Source organism: Alosa sapidissima, chromosome 23, assembly GCF_018492685.1.
Source record: "Alosa sapidissima isolate fAloSap1 chromosome 23, fAloSap1.pri, whole genome shotgun sequence".
Taxonomy (NCBI): domain Eukaryota; kingdom Metazoa; phylum Chordata; class Actinopteri; order Clupeiformes; family Clupeidae; genus Alosa; species Alosa sapidissima.
Window position 1 is genome coordinate 4,635,084 of NC_055979.1, and position 20,296 is coordinate 4,655,379.

At 43.2% G+C, this 20,296-nt stretch overlaps 2 protein-coding genes and 1 long non-coding RNA gene across 4 annotated transcripts in view; 2 read left to right on the forward strand and 1 right to left on the reverse strand.

The window, feature by feature from the left end:
* gja8b (gap junction protein alpha 8 paralog b) overlaps positions 1-8,581 on the forward strand; it is a 9,057-nt gene extending 476 nt beyond the window's left edge. The window contains exon 2 of the mRNA XM_042081149.1: positions 7,409-8,581. Within this exon, the coding sequence (XP_041937083.1) occupies positions 7,421-8,581 (1,161 nt within the window). The 5' untranslated portion in view covers positions 7,409-7,420. The remainder of the gene's footprint in view (positions 1-7,408) is intronic.
* The window catches only part of LOC121698779, a 20,315-nt gene continuing 8,018 nt past the window's right edge, over positions 8,000-20,296 (reverse strand). The window contains exons 3-4 of the long non-coding RNA XR_006026859.1: positions 8,697-8,703; positions 8,000-8,072 (exon numbers count right to left, since the gene is read on the reverse strand). This is a non-coding gene — a long non-coding RNA (uncharacterized LOC121698779). The remainder of the gene's footprint in view (positions 8,073-8,696; positions 8,704-20,296) is intronic.
* Positions 19,399-20,296, forward strand: part of LOC121698778 (follistatin-related protein 1-like) — a 10,966-nt gene continuing 10,068 nt past the window's right edge. For both annotated transcript variants that reach the window (XM_042081150.1, XM_042081151.1), the window contains exons 1-2: positions 19,399-19,509; positions 19,599-19,649. In XM_042081150.1, the coding sequence (XP_041937084.1) occupies positions 19,599-19,649 (51 nt within the window). In that variant the 5' untranslated portion in view covers positions 19,399-19,509. The remainder of the gene's footprint in view (positions 19,510-19,598; positions 19,650-20,296) is intronic.

The following is a 20,296-nucleotide window of genomic DNA, read 5'->3' on the forward strand; positions in this document are numbered from 1 at the left end:
AAGAGGGGCCTGCCAGTGCAAACCGTAACAACACCTACAGATATGTGTGTGTGTGTGTGTGTGTGTGCGTGTGTGTGTGTGCGCATGTGTGTGTACCAGAGTGAGACCTTTGTGACGTTGGGTCAGTTATTTTAAAATCTCTCCATCTTGTCAGTCCCAGACCACAGAACTGAGACTACGGCGTCTTCGTTTGTGTTGTCTCTCATCTAATTTAGAGTAGTCTCCTATGTGTCTTTACCCATCTAATTTAGAGTAGTCTCCTATGTGTCTTTACCCATCTAATTTAGAGTAGTCTCCTATGTGTCTTTACCCATCTAATTTAGAGTAGTCTCCTATGTGTCTTTACCCATAGGATTTAGAGTAGTCTCCTATGTGTCTTTACCCATAGGATTTAGAGTAGTCTCCTATGTGTCTTTACCCATCTAATTGCACAGGAAGAGTACCACAACAAATTAACCATATAAACACGCTTAGATTTAGCATATCCATGGGTATACTTGGAAAGACATTTGGCCCTGGACTTACCAGGCCAGCCGATTTACACCCAGATGCAGTTGCCCACTGCGATTTGACCCTGTATAGCAGATGACCAGGGCACCACTGTCTATATCAGAATCCGTATGCTTTCTTGCCAATTATATAGACACATTGAATTTGTCTCCAGCTGTTGGTGTCTCTTTAGTTGTTTGGAATAAACACACAACAAACAAACATACAGATAAACAAACAAATAAACAAGACATAATACTTAAGTAATAACCGTTGACATTAATGCCACTCAATTCCCGGCTGTGCCCGTCTTGAAGAGTAGTCATAACAAGACTGGATGCTCTGTACTAGGATGGGGCTGAAGGTCACTACAAGTCACTTGCTTGACACTGTTGTCCAGTTGAGCGGATTGTGTGGTTCTGTCCTGTTATTTTGATGGTACCTGGATCACCAAAACAGTTAGAACAGAATTAGATACCCATGTAATGTCCTAGGAAATGTCCCACATTATTATCACAAATTATTTATGAAGTGAACGTAAATACAGACAGCAGAGGAAGTAGTGGGAGTGGGGGAATTTATGTTGTGGCGAAAAAAGTGGCAGGTCTCACATTTTGCGTCGAAGCCCGTGGGGAAAAGGAAATCCTGTGCAGAAAACCTGGAGCCAAAAACTTGCCCTACAAGAGCAGGCCAAACATTGTCCCGCATGGATGAGGCAGGAGAATGAGAAGCATTGACCAGACGTGCCACGCTGCTTGTCCTGGCGCCAGGTGACTGAGACTGGCATTTCTCATCCGGGCGAGGCTGCTTTCCCACACAGCATGAAGTGCCTCTGCAATCTTCTTTGACAGGAGACATGACACTTCGAGCCTTGGTGGTGTTAAAGGAACAGGATGGAAAGAACTTCCAGACATGCAGATGTTCCTCACTAAAGTCCTAAGTCATGACTATATTGTACAAAGGTGTTACAACCTACTTCTAAAACGTCCAACATCCACTTATCAAGTATGTATGTGTTCAGGAAGTACTGCAGGAAAGAAGAAATACAGAAGTAGCTTTTAGGCCAGAGTATTGTCTCAACAATTCATCCAAGTCTGCTTTACAAATGCCAGGACATTGTGATCAGAACAAAGTAGCAACACATGCCCTCGGTTCTTTGAAGTTCAAACTTCCCTTAATGCTGTATCTTTGAAACATTGTTATTGTTTCAAATTGTATTGTAACCGCATGCAAGTCATGTGTGATTTGGGGGTGGGAACAAAATGTCCTCTCGACTACAGCTCCCGGCAGCTAGTCCAGTGCTCCCACTCTTCCATGGGATGGAAGTGGAGTGAATCGGCTAAATCCTCCTTATTGTAGCCGGCATCCCTGGCATGCAGGGAGCACAGAGAGGAGAGGGAGCCACCCTGTGAGCTTCAAAAGAGCACGGCTAGAATTGAGATTAATGGGCTTAGGCCAGGAGAAGCCCAGAGGGACACCACTGTCATCAGTATCATACAGGAATTCTTTTACACCAACCCCTTGGCTCGCGAGACAAGCATGCATGCTTGAAATATAGTTCTGTGTTCTTGTGTGCCCATGTTCCTAAAACATCTCCTTAAATTAATACTCATTTTCTATTAATGGGCCCTTAACTGGAACAGACATAATTGATGTATTGTAAATAGTTTAATACAATTCCATGCACAAATCTACTTACAATCATATCTACATGATCTCTCTTATAGTTCATGCTACACAAAGAATTTAAGAGAGAAATTAAATGAACTTTAATGGAATTAGAGAGTTGGTGAGAAAGCACAAACCTACACTTGAAATGGTCTTGAAATGGTCAGTGATCTATAATAACCACGTGCCAGAGTCAAAAGTGTAGCCAAATCCCAAGTGTGGAAGTTCAGGCAGATACAACTAGGGGAAATGGAAATCTCACACAAAATGTCACCTGACATTGTGACAGGTGTTATCACAGAGCAGGATAGTCTAGCAGGAGGTCTGCAGTTGATATTTCTCTTGTGGGCTGCAGTCTTATGGGTTACAAAAATGAGTAATCTAGTCAGACTTCTCTCTCCCATTAGAATAACTGATCTGGTCTATTTCTCTCTATATTGCTGTTTCCTGTCTCCCATCAGAGTGCCCATCCTCTGCTAACACTTTACATGGCCGCTTGTCTCGTTCTCCCTGTCTCTGCATCTCTTTATTACTTTATAACTGTTCCTCTCTCCACCCCTTTTTTCTCTCTTTCCCGTTCCCTCTCTCCCTCAGTCTTACTCTCTCTCTCTCCCTCTCTCTCTCTTTCCCTCTCTCTCTTTCTCTCTGTAACGCTGTGTGCTGTCTTCCCTATGGTGTAGGTTTGTGGCCATGCTTGCTGCTGCCCTGTGTGTTTTTGGGCTGTCAGCTAAACAGGCGCGTCAGGAGCAGGAAATGTGTGGTGTTGGGGGCGACTGCGTGTAGGCAGATCGGGGGAAGATACTTTTGTTTGCGGGCCGCTGCTGATCTGCGCCGGCCAGCCGCTACTCCGCGCCCTCACGCCTCAGCGGGCGCGCTCAATAGCCACAGCGCGCTCCACCATGACATCATGCCTTTGTGGCAAATCCCTGCGCCATTCACCTCTGCAGCCCACGGCTTAGCCCACCAGCGCCGCAGTATCAACAAGTAGTGCCTTTAAAGCAAGTGCCCAACTGAATTTAAAGGCACTACTTAACACACTTAACGCACTTATCACACAGACATGTAGAGCACGGTAATGCTGGTCATGGAAACACCTGTGTTAGTTAGGCTGGCCCTTCACATGTCCTGACCTAGATGTAGTCACCCTCAATACATACATATGGGAAGGACATGGCAACATATCTAATAAAGAAATATATACATAGGACATATGAGCTAACCATGTCTGGCATGTTAGGTAGATTTTTTAGGTCACGCCCTGGTTCACTGGATGATAGACAGATGGACAGACAGGCAGATAGACAGACAGAAAGACAGATATATAGATAGATGGATAGATAGACAGATAGATATCTAGATAGATAGATACTACATTTATCTTGAGGGAAATTTATGAAATTTAGCTGATTGTGTTTCTTGTGTGGATGGAAATACCAGTGAAATGGGGATTAGTGGTTGAGGTGTGATATTTAATGTGCTGTAGGCTGATGTCATGACCTCCCTAGCTCCATGGTGATTGCGTGTCGCTAATCTGCTGATTAGATGTTTTTAGTCTGGCAGTAGAAAGGGCAGCTCTTACTCCTCCACTGGACTGCCCTCTGCTCTGCCCTCCCCGACCTCTCTCTCTCTCTCTCTTTTTCTCTCTCTCTCTTTTTCTCTCTCTCTCACAGACACACACACATACCCTCCTTGCTGGCATGCTAATCACACACACATACATTCACATTTTACTCACTCATACTGACCTCTTCCTTGCTAACACTCTCATCACACACACACACACACACACACACACACACACACACACACACACACACACACACACACACACACACAAAAACACAAACACAAACACACACAGACACAAACACAAAGGCCTTGTCTAATCAGTGCACTGACTAGACTTCACATCTCATACCTTAAGTGTAGCTTTTGGTGGCATGAGATCTTTGAGTGTTTGACCACACTCAGTGTAAGGCTGTAGATGTGGTAAATACTGACTCTGACACACATACTCAAATTGATACAAATGCACACATATACAACACAACACAATTAGATAATGTATATTTGTAAATTATTTGATGTGTATTCGTGAGTGACGCTGAAGTCAGTGTTGAAATTCTGACTATGTTTGTCTGCCTTCCCCCATTTGTGAAATTCCTTTGAAGCCCCACCCACCCCTACTCATTGTTTCCTAACAGCCAATTATGAAGCAGAGTTTAATGATATCATTTCACTCTGCTTTCTCTGATTGGATCAGACCGTGTTCCGGCCATGACCTACCACTGCATCAGCTGATGGCTAAAGTGGGTGGATGTGTCCTTATTTGCTGATGATCACTAAAGTATACTATCACTCATTAAATAATTATGATGTGTCCGCCTATCTATCTATTTCTATTCTATATTCTATCTATCTATCTATCTATCTATTTATCTATCTATCTATCTATCTATCTATCTATCTATCTATCTATCTATCTCTTCTCTCAAATGTCTTAGCCATGTTCAGTTTCTCAGAAGTGTCACAGAGAAATGTGCTACTGTTGCCCTTGGTTGGCTTAGATGGCTATTTGTGTGAGTGTGTGTGTGTGTGTGTGTGTGTGTGTGTGTGTGTGCGTGTGTGTGTGTATGTGTGTGTGTGTGTGTGTACGTGTGTGCGTGTATGCATTTGTATGTGTATGTATATGTATATGAGGATATATTTATCTGATGGAAAAATGTGACCCTGGGTTCATGGGATCTTGATAAACTCTCTGTGTTTGAATAACAGTCATGGGACTGTGTGGAGATAGGGAGTGGGAACGTAAACACCACCCTCACAGAATGGCACAACAGTTTAGTCTCAAGGGGAACAGGCAAGAATAAAGGACCTCACCATGGTGGCTACCACGGAAATGCCATCTGTGTTAGGCAGCCACTGAACAGAATCATATTTTGGAGGAATCTGTTGTCCTCATAATTGTTTATTTCCCTGAAAGTGTGTATCGTCACCAATCCAAATTATTCTATTTCTCTCAGGATTTGCTGATGGCAGAACTATGATACTGATCCCCATTTCATCCAGTATTCTGGTATATTCTAATTTACTTTCTGGTTGCATGTAGTCATCTAGAAAATACACTTTTACCACTTTGACTCAGTTTTGATCTCTGATCTACACAGAGCATATTTATTTGGTCTTGTTAGCCCCTTGCTCCTTTTCCACAGACGCTCCCACCACCACACCCTGTGACTGGCGAGCACCACATGATGAGGCATGTTACAGTATGGACAGTGTTGAGATGTGGTGCTCTGTCTTTTCAAATAGCAGTGGGGCTTATGGTTGTTGTTGTTCCGGCGTGTTGAGCCATTCATGGGCCTGCATTGTGATGCCCCCCACCACCCCCGTCCCCAACCAGGAAAACCTTACTGTGCTGCACAGGACAGAGTTTGCATTTAATATCCACCTCATGAAGGAATGTGGGCCCACAGGCTTGGCTTTTGTGTTAGATTTTATATTTGTAATATATTTGTTATATTTGGCATATACATGTATACTCAGTCTCACCTGCAGTGTATCTGTGTATGAATGCATATGGGTTTAGGTTAGATATATGTGTTAATGTGTATTTGTCTATGAGTTCAGACCAGAGTGTGCCTCAGTGTTAAACTATGATTGAGTTTCAGATTCTACCTGTGCTAGCATTATCACATTTGACTGGGTGCTCTGAATTTCCTTGTGTTATCATCACTAATTCTGGGCCTTGCTGATAAACTTTGTAAGCATGAGTGCCATACTCGTAGCACTGGGGTTTGTTTGGTTTAAAAGTGTTGCTAGCATATCTGTAGCATTGGGTTAGTTTGGTTTGAAAGTGTTGCTAGCATATCTGTAGCATTGGGTTAGTTTGGTTTGGATGTGTTGCTAGCATACCTGTGGCCAGGGCTCTGAAGTCTCAAACATTGACCATGATAACTGACAGAAAAAGATAGAACTGGGCCTGGGAAGTAAGGGACAGGGAAGCTGTAAGCTAGATAGCAAGTCCTGATAATCCTGAAGTATGTATGGTATCAGGTAAATGGCAGACATGGCATCTAATAACCAATTTTGACAATAAAATTGTCTAATGTCTATTGACCTATTAAGGCCCCACACCAAATATAAGCTAGCATGCACATTATTGCCCGTTGTCGGAAAATATCACTCCAAGCTCAGCTCAACATTTGAGGGCCCTGCCTGCAGCATTGGGTTGGTTTGGTTTGAATGTGTTGCTAGCATACCTGTAGCATTGGGGTTGATTTGGTTTGAAAGCCTTGCTAGCATACTAGCAGCATTGGAATTGGTTTGGTGTATTCCAATGGCGCTATCACCAACGCTGCTGCGGCTGCCGTTGCTGCCGCTAGTGTGTCTGTGTGCGCACGGACGCCTATTGTCTCCCGCGTCACCGCTCGTTGCTGGCAGAATAAAGGCTGTCTGGCTCCCAGCTTAAATATTGCAGCAAACTAAAAACCAACCATCAGAGCTGATCCACTCACCGCTGCTCACTGGTGCGACAAGTTGGGCTGGGCCTTAGGTTAGGAGCCCGCAGGGAAAAAGTTCACCTCACACCGCTGGTGCCAGGAGGCGAGAACACACACGCAATTACTGCGCTGGACCTTTCTGCTGTGGCAAGTTGCCCATTTCATTTGACTTTTATACAAAGAGATAAAAAACACTTTTTCAGGTTGATTTTTCAATCAAGAGGGAGAGAGTGAACAAGGGGAGTTGTACGTTAACGTGTTTTTTTGCAGGTTGTTGCTTTTTGTCGATTTCTTTTTATTCGGTTTTGTTTTCGAGTTTTTCCTGATGGATGCTTTTCCATTGTCGCTTGAGTGTAGGGAGAGGCATACAACCATGCTTTCTCTCTATTCTCTCATGTTATCGAGTTTTTCAAACCTTTATTCCTGTGTAATAACAACCAAGAATAGACGTTTAATTTAAGAATTTATCTTCTTTGCATTAAACTGTTAAACATTTGATGTATTTTTTTAGTCGACACACTGCCTCATTGCCTTCAGGAAAATAGCTGGAGATGTTGATCAGTAATTCAGTAATTTGGTTGTTTTGATGGAATCAGAGGTCTTGTGCCATTTCTTGCATTTTGCTGTTACACGGTAATGACGATCTGTCTCAAAATTCAGCTCTCTGCTCTTGTACTGTGCTGCTGTTGCCATTTGCTAACACGCGTTGTTGTGCCGCACCTCTAACATTCTGCTCTCCTCTGTCACAGTGCTGAGCCATTATGGGGGACTGGAGCTTCTTGGGTAACATTTTAGAGGAAGTTAACGAGCACTCAACGGTCATCGGCCGGGTGTGGCTCACCGTGCTCTTCATCTTCCGCATCCTGATCCTGGGTACGGCGGCGGAGTTCGTGTGGGGCGACGAGCAGTCGGATTACGTGTGCAACACGCAGCAGCCCGGTTGCGAGAACGTCTGCTACGACGAGGCCTTCCCCATCTCACACATCCGCCTGTGGGTGCTGCAGATCATCTTCGTGTCGACGCCGTCGCTGGTGTACGTGGGCCATGCTGTGCACCACGTGCACATGGAGGAGAAGCGAAAGGAGCGCGAGGAGGCCGAGCTCAGCCGCCAGCAGGAGGCCAACGAGGAGCGCCTGCCGCTAGCGCCCGACCAGGGCAGCGTGCGCACCACCAAGGAGACGAGCACCAAGGGCAGCAAGAAGTTCCGGCTGGAGGGCACGCTGCTGCGGACCTACATCTGCCACATCATCTTCAAGACGCTCTTCGAGGTGGGCTTCGTGGTGGGCCAGTACTTCCTGTACGGCTTCCGGATCCTTCCGTTGTACAAGTGCAGCCGCTGGCCCTGCCCCAACACGGTGGACTGCTTCGTGTCACGTCCCACCGAGAAGACGGTCTTCATCATCTTCATGCTGGCTGTGGCGTGCGTCTCGCTCTTCCTCAACTTTGTGGAGATCAGCCACCTGGGCCTGAAGAAGATCCACTTTGTGTTCCGGAAGCCTCCGCAGGTGCAGGGCGAGGGCCGCGGCTCGCCCGAGAAGGGCCTGCCCGTGGGCGTGTCCTCGCTGCAGAAGGCCAAGGGCTACAAGCTGCTGGAGGAGGACAAGGCCACCGCCCACTTCCTGCCACTGACGGAAGTGGGCATGGAGGCCGGGCGCCTGCCCTACCAGGCGTGCGGTGAGAAGGGCGAGCAGGCGTCCGCCCCGCCGGAGGACGAGTCCAAGGTGTACGACGAGACGTTGCCCTCATATGCGGCCACCACGGGAGCAGCAGCGATTGCGATGGGTGCCGTCTCAAGTCAGGACGACGAGGACCTGGAGTCGCCGCTAGAGGCTGAGGCCACGGATACGATAGAGGACACGCGACCCCTGAGTAGCCTGAGCCGGGCGAGCAGTCGCGCGCGCTCCGACGACCTGACCGTATGAGTCAATCCAACCCCCCCCCCCCCGCTCCGCAGTGCAGAGACGCGCTCCTGAGCGCCATCCCCCTCCCCCCTACCAACACAGCATCCCCCCTTCCCATCAACAACCAAACGACAACCCCCCTCCTCCCTCCCTTCCCCCAGCTCGACGCTACCCTGCACCCCAGAGCCTGTTGCTGCAGAGTCGGAGCCCCCTCACCCCCCCCCCCCAACTCTTCTGTGATGACATTTAAATACCAGCTTGTTATTGGGAGGAAAAAAGGATACTAAAGGAAAAAAAAACAGGTTTAAGGAAGAACAAAAAAATGCTGTGCAATTTTGCGAGGAAAAAAACTTGAGTTCATTTTTATACAGCAGTATTTTTTTTTACTGTTTTTATTAAACCGACAAAAAAGCTAAACTAACTAAAGCCAGAGAGAGGCTCTTTTAGTAAGCTTCCACCTGACAGAGAGCGAGCAAGCAAGAGAGAAAGAAAGGAAGGCAGGAGTTACGATTCAAGGGGGATAAAATGCTGTTTTTAAAAGTCACATTTTCTATCAAGGGTTTTAAGGATAGCATGAGATAAAAAAGGAGAAAAAAATTCCGCCACTTCTGATGTTTACATTCTTCTGGGTTAGCCATGAAGCCGGATGTTGTACGGGATGTTTTTATTGATGCAGGTTCTTTCTGCATCGCTGTCAGGGCAACATCACATCACCTCAAACACTGAAGCACACACACTCACACACACACACACACACACACACACACACATACACACACAGACACACACACACACACACACACACACACACACACACACACACTTGCACACACACACTCTCGCACACATACACCCACACACACACCTACACACACTCATGCACACACATGCTTCACAATCTCTATGGAGATAGAACATGTGGTAGAGTGTGTGTTGTGGCTTTAAGCATTTCTACTCTGTATGTGTGAGGTGAGACAACTATTAATGGACTCATTGCACAGTTACTCATGGCAGATAGTATATATATAAATATATAAATATATTAATATATATAAGATGACCACTGCTTTAATGTCAGGTCGAAATATTATATCATTCTATGTTGTTTGCTTTTCAGTCACAAGCATGAGAATCATGAGACAATTTTAAAAGGCTAAGACCCTTGAGAGTATTTTTTGTCGCTAAGTTTGTTAGCCATAGCCGTGCGCACAGGCCGAGCTCTCCTCTTCCCCTGTGCAGGCAGCCATGCTGATGATAAAGATCACGCCCGATCAGCACAAAGTATTGTTGAACTAGAGACAATAAAATAACAGCCATGACTGAACTAGGCGTCCTTGCCGAGCGCTAAAGAAAACAACACATCAGACCCGACTTCCACCAGCCTGCACCACTGTGCGCTCCACTGGCCAGCTGGAGCTCCATTTGCGATTTCAGACAGAAAAATGTAAATACACAACAAGCAGAAATGTAGGCGATCCGAATTGATAGAATTTACCAACTGAGACTGCCAGATGTATTTAAATATATTACTGTTGTGTGTTCATGATGTCCAAGTAAACATAGTACATAGTAGAGGATGGAAAAAAAAGAATGTTTAGTTCCGATCTTTTTTTTTTTTTGCTTTGCAGGATTTGCTGCAAAATGATTCTCATTTTTTGTTGTATCTCCGTCTTTTCATGGCAAATTTTTACCCCCAAGTGCCCTTTTGATCTAACCCATGTTTAAAAGGAGTTTTGCTGTCATTTGTGTCTGTTTAATTTTTATTATTATTATTTAACTTTATATTAACAAACAAGTGCTGGAATTATTTCCCTGACTTTTCAGATTTCGGGTCCCAGATTTCAGTTCTTCAGCCCCAAAGTGCCATTAACTACAAACAGCCAGCAGATAGATCTTTAAAACGCAAACACAGACACAAACAGGTGGTATGTCAGTTCTCCTTGGATGATCTGTGCAAATGCCACTGTTGAATGTGAAATGTTGATTAACATGAGAACTCCATTGTTGTGTGACTGGGCCAGCCCCTCTTGTTCCTCACAGTGGTCTCTGTGTTGTTTTTTTTCTTTTTCAGGAATAATTCTCTTTGAGTTCCTTGTTATTGATTTCATGTTAGTTTTTCTGGACTGTGATGTTGTCTGGACACAATTCTGCTGTAAGGTGGGAGGGGGAAGTGATTGACCATCTGTTTCTCCCTAGAAGATTATAATCCAGGCGATTTTCAGATGCCCATACATGCATACAAGCAACAAATACACAAGCACATACAAACACACACACACACACACACACACACACACACACACACACACACACACACACATGCACACACACACACACACACACACACACACACACAACACACACACACACACACACACACACACACACACACACGCACACACACACTGGCCTCAAAATGGTTTATGTGGCCTTTTGATTTGTACTCTGTGCCTTAAGCACTCTTTATTTCGGAAGCATTCAAGTGTCACGAGTTGTACTGACATGGTGAGCACAAAGTGGATGAGTGTTTGCCGACACAGACTCACCAGTCAGCTCTCTGTATGCCTGCTGAGACGTTCCTGGCCACACGATTCGTTATGGTGATGTCTTGCCTCAGTTTCTCCATAGGCACATCCACTCTTCGTCCAGCAGCAGCAGAAGCAGCCGTTAACTCATGACTCCTTTTCTAATTGTCTGCAAGAGTACAGGCACACACACACACACACACACACACACACACACACACACACACACACACACACAACACACGCATACACGATCACTTGTGTATAACACATGCTGACACATTAGTTTGGCCTCTTCCTGCTGCAGGTTTTCTTCAGTGCAGCAGTGAGCCTAGACTCCTAGCTGAGGTCGAGACAGAAACAGGCAAGCGGGTCAGAGGTGAAAATTCAAAAGGCAGCCTAGCATACTGTTGTTAAGGAACAAGAAACCTCTGTGCAAAGGTGGGCCACTACCTTAGCCCGGTTCCAAATGCCAACTTCAGAGAAATTAAAGTTTCAAGTTCCATTATGAAACTAGAAGAAAGGCATTCAACCCCCCCATCTCACCTGCCCACCTCAGTCCAAACCCTCACACCCTCTCCACAGCAGGTCCATGTGGATGTCATGTTTTTAAGAAATTCTTTTCTTCATTTTTATTATCAGAAATAATTTTCTCTTTCTTAGAAGAAAAAAAAGAATCAAGCAAACCTTTGTACTAACTTGTAGTCCATTTTGCTCCTAGTTGCATACGAGTATCACCTTTTTGCAAACTGTGAATGAAGCCAATAAAAGGTCCGGTGTGGTCAATATGTCAGTGTTAGTGTCTCTCTTGTCCGTCTCTTTCTATTTTTTCCTTCAAATACACACACACACACACACACACACACACACACACACACACACACACACAATTGAACACACTTAATGAAACTTCCACAGGTTGAAATGTAGGTAGTGTTTCCACTTCTCTCCCACACACTTTCTGCTCCTTCATTTAAAGCAGATGAAGGAGGGCCCCAATCTGTACCACATCAAGGTGAGACAGGGTGTCCACTTACACCATATCAGGCAACTTAAAGCCGGGTGCCAATAGCACTGGCAAAGAAACTTTCCACTATCTCCCCTTCTAGCTAACAGTGATGGCTGCTTCACTGCCCTCTGCTGCACCTACTCTGACACTGCAGCTATGGTGGTGGTGGGTACTTTTGATAACACAAGTGGTAACATACCGGTAAGCGTGTTATTTTGATGAACTGATGACCACAGGGGGATATTTTGACTTCAGAAAGTAAATGCTTGACCACATATTTGTTCCAACCATTCTCTTTACCAGCTGATCCTAATAAGCACAACTCTTCAGCCATGTAGATCAGCTAATTAGTGATGTAAACCTGTGTCAAGTGTACAGCCAGAAGGACATGGCAGGAATGTTTCACTCTGAAGCAGGTCTGTCTACCTCTGCTGATCTACTGCTGATCTGTCTACCTCTGCTGTCTGCCAGTGTGTGTGTAAGTGTGTGTGTGTGTGTGTGTGTGTGTGTGTGTGGACGCACGTGTGCATGTGTGCGTGTTTGTGTATGTCTGTGTGTGTGTCCATATATGCATGCGTCTTAGGGTAGTAATGCATCTTTTGATTTTGGTGATGAACTACCAGTGTGCTGTGTTTAGCAGTACAGTACATGATCCCAGGAACAGTATACTAAACGTGCTAACCTCAAGAATCATAACAAACACTGTCCCCGAACTTGTGTGTGTGCTTATAGCATGCAGGAACTGAGGGTGTGAATACACACTTCCTCTTTCACACATTGGTGTGCGCACACACACACATGCTCACAGTGAAGTGAGTAAGCAAACACACTGGTAAGGGTCTCAGGCCAGCGTGCTGTCTGGAGAGGAGAAGTTAAAATGTAAGTTTTATCTGATCTATTCATCTCCTCAGCCTTAATCTTCTAATGTTGATGTGCTGCCATTGACCTGCAAAAAAAAGGGTTTTACACTGTATAGTTTTCGTCTTATGTTTATCTAACATGTTCATGTTTATTGAAGAAGGTTGCTGCTCAGATCTAACAATCTCTGACTTCTTGAATGTTATTGTAAAGTATAAAATAAAGGCAACATCTTAAAGGTAGGGTACACCTCTCTGTTGTGACAAAGGCATCTGCTATGAAACAGTATAAAGAGGAAAAAACGCACGCACATCCCAATCTAATCCTGGGTGCTGGACAAAACACTTACGATGAGAGAGAGGGGAGCATATACTGGTGTTGCGGACTTTTTTCCCCTCTCTCTCATCTGCTATGAAACATTAACATAAACATGAACAAACATAAATCAAGCATTGCTTACCCTACATTAAAATGAAAGCATATATTTGACAATCAGGGCTGAGATATAGGGCTCAGTTATACTTGCTGTTAGACCAACACATCATTAAACATGGTAAAAACAAATGATACTGCATGTCTTTGCATCTAGTGCACGCATCATGTTACCTCGCATCAATGCGCGTGACCAGCAGGTATATTCCTAGCCTAAGAAGTTCCAGGTGTCCCATATAGAGGAATAGAGGTGATAAGAATTGTCTGGATAATGGGTATCTGACCTCACACCCAGGAGCCAACTTCCAGATGGGAACACAACAGTCCTGACCACAACAGTGACACAGAGTGGAGGTGAGTGAACCCAGGGGTTTGAGGAGAACAAGAGGTCTCTTAACACAAGACACATGTACACCATAATTATGCTGGACACTGCTATACCAGTGTGAGGTATAATGCTGGTCCTTCACATGACCTGGTCTGACACATGACATACAAGACATACACATATGGCAAAATAAAATACTCTAAAGTATGAAATGTGCACTGGCCACAAGTTAGGTGGAAGGTTAAGGTGATGTGGTTCATTGCGTTTCCTGTGTGCGTGTGGGTGGAAATACCAGTAAAATGGTTTCTGGTGGTTGAGGTGTGCTATTCAAGGTGCTGTGGGGTGATGTCATGACCTTCCTAGCTCCATGGTGATTGTCTGTCACTAAATAGGCCAATGGGATGTTTTTAGACGGGCAGTAGGCTAGAAAGGGCAGCTCTTCCTTCACTGAGCTGCCCTCCAAAAAGGCTGTTCAATTTGCTGTAAAGTTGGTCTAGTTTCTCTTGATAACAATGTAAATTTTTGTAAATGTCACAATAGCCACAATAGTCATTCCTGTATATTTATGTTTCGCCTGAATTTAGTCAGTAAAAACGTTATAGGAACACCCTGGTCTAAAAACAACCAAGGGTCTATTTTTGATCGATAACAAGTGTATTAGTCCGACAGCCAAATGCCAAAATGTAGATGAATCTGGTTTTGTTGGTTAAAGTTTTAGTGATATCCCTTGGGCAATTCTCGATATTGAGCCTTTCTTGTCAAATGTGTTGAATAGGGCTTTAATGGTTAATATAGGACAGTGGTCCCCAAACTTTTTCTTCCGAGGGCCAGCTCACTATGCCTGGCTCTAAGAGAGGGCCAGAGACTCGGAGTATATCAACCATAAATAGCTTAATACTGTGAACAACAGCAGTCTACCTTAGTTGAATATTCCATTACATTTAATCATCCCTGCAATTTAATACCATTGCTAGCTGTGTTTATGTTGCCACCATGCCATATCAGTGTAAAATGTAGCTCAAATGAAATAATACTAATAAAAAGACTCTGTTTCTTTGCATACATAGCTCAAGTTGTGAACAAGCAATATCCTACAAATAATTTAAAGTTATCAAACTATGAGAGTTTTATGAAGTGCTGGCAAACACAACTGAAATGACCACCATTCTAACTTTCACTCACCTGATGAGAACTTTGAACTCTGTATGAACATTTGAACATGTGAATAAAAAATAGAAATAATTATCCCAGAAAGTCCCAGAAATATGACTTGAATATAAGTTAGTTAGTTATTAACAAATAATTGATAAACGTTTAGAAATACTTTGAGCACTGATGCAGTCAGCATAGGCCTCTTACATTGTTTGCAGGTAGGCCTACATTTCATTCCGTTTTCGATGGCAAACGCGAAACAGCGCCAAAACAACCACCAGTGGACAAAACGAGTATTACATGTGTACTGTTAAGACTCGCCATAGAGAATAAATGGGGAAATTACGCCGGTTATAGTTTGACGATGTCGTAGGCTACTCCCGTGCGGGCCAGATGCTATATACCACGGACATGTTGGCGGGCCGTAGTTTGGGGACCACTGATATAGGACATTGCCCAAGGGATATCACTGGGCACCCTCCTAAATATTAAAGAGTCACCCCAAGTCAACAAGTTTAAGCAAAAAAAAAACAAAACAAAAAAAAAAAACAGGTCTGAAGACTGTATTTTAGTACATTTTATTTGAGTTGATTTGCATATACGAGTACTCTTCTTGAAATTAGAGGTATATCCTATTTTTTCATGATTTTGGCACATGTGTTCATCTGTACTGAAGGTGCTCTCGAGGAATCCAGTTTTGAAATGTATGCATAATGTAATGGCAACCCAAATTTTCCTCTTCATTGCTGTGGCCGTTTATGATCCGATCAGCAACATAACCAGGCAAACCGCAAACCCTTGATGCGGGCACTGACAAATGCCAACAAATTCTTTGGTCAATCCTCATCGATGCTGTGGCCATTTATGATCCAAATAAAACACAAACCCTTTGCCATATGTGGCAATGATGTCACACGCTAGTAGAAACCCGAGCCCAACTGACTCCTCTCCTTCATTTGAAAAGGGAATACCAGACTCACCTGAGGGACTCCTCTCCTTCATTTGAAAAGGGAATACCAGACTCACCTGATCCCAACTGACTCCTCTCCTTCATTTGAAAAGGGAATACCAGACTCACCTGAGCCCAACTGACTCCTCTCCTTCATTTGAAAATGGAATACCAGACTCACCTGAGCCCAACTGACTCCTCTCCTTCATTTGAAAATAGAATACCAGACTCAACTGAGCCCAACTGACTCGATCCTTTCCTTCATTTGAATAGGGAATACCAGACTCAACTGAGACAAACTGGCTCACTCAGTTAAAACGAGGCCAATATTAGACTCAAACCATTTATTTTTCCATTTAAACCAACAAACCCCTCATGCAGCTACTCTGCTCAGAATGATCAGTCTCTCATTCAGTGACTTTCTTTTTTCTTTCTCTGTTTCTCCACTTGATTTCATGACAGCTGTTGGGATCCGACCAAGGGAGGTCATCCTAGCTGCCATTGCTGTGGTCATCACCATTTCTCTGATATACTCTCTCGTCTTTCAAATCTGCTTACTCATTGAAAACAGGTGATTTGACACCATTTTCCCTTTCCATCAAAACGCTTCATGAAAGGGCAAGTGCATTATTTATTGAAGACAAATGGGTTTGATTATAATTGTGTACATTTCCTATTTGCAGGACTGCACCAGCAACACCACAAGAAGAAATATCACTCCAATTGGTATTTTACTTCAACTGGAATTCATGTTTATTTATATTATTATCTTAACACAGTCTAACATTAAACCATCAATACCCTTTATTCCATTATCATATTTATGTTGTCATAGTAGACCTACCAATAAAATGATCAACATTTCAGGGTAGTTTGCATCAACACATGACAGGAGTATGGGCAACAATATGCTATAGGCAGGACCTAGTTTATAGAAAGAAGGAAAGGGTGATGAGTGAGGTGAGGTGGGGAGGGATGGAGAGAGGGAATGAGGTGAGGTGGGGAGGGATGGAGAGGAGGAATGAAGTGAGGTGGGGAGGGACGGAGAGGGATAGAGAGTGGCTACTCTATAGTGGACTCTTTATTCACTCATAGTGGGTTTAAGTACTCCAACTTTTTTGATAATGTATGTCTACATGTGTGGCTAGCCACATTTACATTCATGTCAGTGTTCCTGTGTAATTGTTTTTATATGGGTCCATTATGGTTTAGGCATAGGTTTGTGGGATTTCATAATATGTTGGGGTGTAATACATTTATTTTTTGATGTTGTTTGCCAGTTGACAGTTTATTATTATTATTTTCTGTTCCTACAGGTGTATTCTAGAGTGAACAACAGACAACAAAGAGGTCGTAGCTACAGGGAGACAATTAACTCTCTGTATGACACATCAACTATATCCTGGAGCCACAAAAACTGTAAACCCAACCACAACCTGGACCTCAACTATTACCCAATCTCTGAGGCATAGAGAGCAACACAGCCTACACATGCACTTTAAACGGCTCCAAACAGCTTTTCTAAGTCATGCATCTTTTCATATCATCTTCTTGTTATGTCATCTCTTTTCTCATTGTATTTCAGAAAAGATTAGAGACAACAGATTAAAATGGCCAATTAAACCAACCTCAAATCCTCTTGTCAGTCTCTCTGTCTGTCTGTCTCTCTCTCTCTCTCTCCTCACACACACTCTCTCTCTCTCTCTCTGCACACTTTCATCTGTAACAAATCTCACTCTACTGAATTAAAAAGTTAGCAGCCCTGTGCTGATATATAGGGAGAGGTGAACAATATGAAGTGATGAAGGTTGGTAGTACCGGCAAGAATTTAAAACTACTTTCTACCCTGTATAAACATAACCTGCCATAACTATTGCCAATCTTGCTAAAAAATTGTCCAACAGGGGGCAGTATTTTGTAGTGACAAAGTCAAGTGACCATTCCTTTGATCATTCTTGACATAGGAGGAACCTGCCATTGGAGGCCTGTAAAGTTTTCACCAGTTTCCTGAGATTATCCCTCTGTGCTAGAAATAACCAAGTGGAAGTAAAATGTAACTAATGTAGGATTTAGCAACTAGCTGCTGCCATGCGAGTGAGTTGTGAGAGAATACACTCTTCTGTTGTGATCTTGTGATAACTATGAACATATAAGGAATATATTCACCCAGTTGTACCAACCAGACATGGACAAAGGGCTACTACGCTTATTACTGTATATATATCACAAATGACAGCATTGTTAAAATAGTGATAGCCAAGACCAAGGATGCTGCCTCAAGTAGCCCTACCAATTTCCAAACTCCAAGTTGTATTTCTTTTTTTATCCTATGGTCAAAGGTGCAGGTTTGATCATTTAACTTAGACAGGTTCTATATCGATGTGTCGGATAAATCTATTCCTAAAGTTTGTGAAATTAAACCAGTAACGAGAAAACCAGTATTTTCTCCCTGAACACCTCTGTAAAATGTCCACTTTCCACTATATGTTACTGTCCACCTGTCTCCTTCCTGATTCACTATAGGGCTGTGCAATGCTAGAGCTATGCAATGCTGCAAATTTACAGTTTGATGAAGGACTATTTAATTTCTAATAAGGTTAATGAACAGATGATGTCAGAATCATGATGGTTGGATACTGATAGGCTTAGTCATTTGCAAAAATATATGCACTGAAACAAATATTTTATTCATTACATTGTTTTATTCACTAAACTGAACCACTAGATGAAGCAGCAAATGCAACCTGTGCTTGCGCATGTCCAAGGCACAGTTGATCTGTGAATGCTTTGGTCAACATTTGAATCATTGATATGGAAAACAAATGATTTATTTTGGTGTGTAATGACATTATTATGCCACTGTCCCAATGTTGGAGAGATGCAGAAATTTGCTGATTTCAAAACTGGATTAATCAAATGTGCCTAATTGTAGGCCTACAGATGAACACAATATATCACTGAATTCTGTAAATTCTATAAGATTCTGCTGCTTTTGGTATGAGTTGGAGTTTGTGAGTTATTCAACCCGAGGAATTGGTGTGGACTGTGGAGAGGATGCAAATAACCTACGTAAATTTCATGTAAATTAAAAGTTAATGCCATTAGAACTAGAATCAATTCAATCGAGACGAAATCAGTGTAAATTCGGAACCAAAATGTAAACCGCAATCAATAGTTAGGCTGATAAGCATAACAATTGTGCATTTTGTGGCTAAAGCACGAACGTTTCTACATAACTAGGCCTACACTCTCTACTTTAAACGCCTTTATAACGCAAAATAGTCGTGGGGACAGTTAACAGAATGGCGGTGGTGACATTCCGCGCCCCAATTGCATTTGTGTTGGGATTCGCATATCTTTGAAAGGCGAGCTATAGGCTCGATGTGAGCATGTGTATACCCCACATGCCATTTCATAGGCCTACGCAATATAACGTAGCCTACAATAATGTGAAGTCTACGGGGAGAGCAAGTTAGAATTTTAATTTAGTGTAGCCTATTTGTGATTTTATGTTGCAAACTAACCTACAGCGCCAAACAATATAAGTTAATCAAGATATCTATCCTATGCGTCACAAGCAAAGGAGGAGGGTCTTCGAGGAGCTCAAATTTCCCATCACTCTTCACCCCTTCGCTTGACCGCTTCTCTCCTCATCTATCCAGGACCGCTGTGTGGTAGACGTCGCTCTCCTCCAAGGTAGGTACTTGACTTTAGTTCAAAACGACATAGGCTACTCTCGTGTAGGCGATGACTACTGCTTAACAAAATGTTTTGTTTTGACACAGATGCTCTGCTTCGTACCTTTACTCCTGGTTCTGTTACCATGTCACGCAGAGGTAAGAACTAAACTTCTGTGACACTTATCAACTTCAGCTTCATTGATTCGCTAAAATGTTTGGAGAATATTAGGAAATACTTAACATTTTCTTAGTTTCAATTGCGTATTTAAAACACAGTTCTTTGCGTAAGGACGGTTTTATAATGTGGGCTATTAGCACTGAACGATAAAAACTGTTTAAATGAAAATGTTGCACATAGCCTACGGTAAGCTACTGTAACGTACGTACTGTAACGAACTTTGAAACCTGTCAACTAACTATCATTTAACTTCACATCAACAGTAGGCTATGTTCTATGAGTAATATCTTGCACTCTTGTAAGTAGGCTACCAGATCTTATATCCCACACATTATTTCATTGCAGTTTTTAGAGAAGTCCCTTTTCTATACTTCTGTTGTTGCTGTTGTGTGAATTTGCTCTCTCTCTCTCTCTCTCTCTCTCTCTCTCTCTCTCTGTGTGTGTGTGTGTGTGTGTGGTAATGAAGTGATTGTGTGGCTAGTTGAGTCACTAGCCTGCTGACACCAACCTCCGACAGCAATGTCACAGGCAGCTAGAAAATTCACACATACACACTGAAACACCTGGACTGCATCATTACAGGGCAAACTCAACTGTGTGTGTGTGTGTGTTAGTCCAATCATTT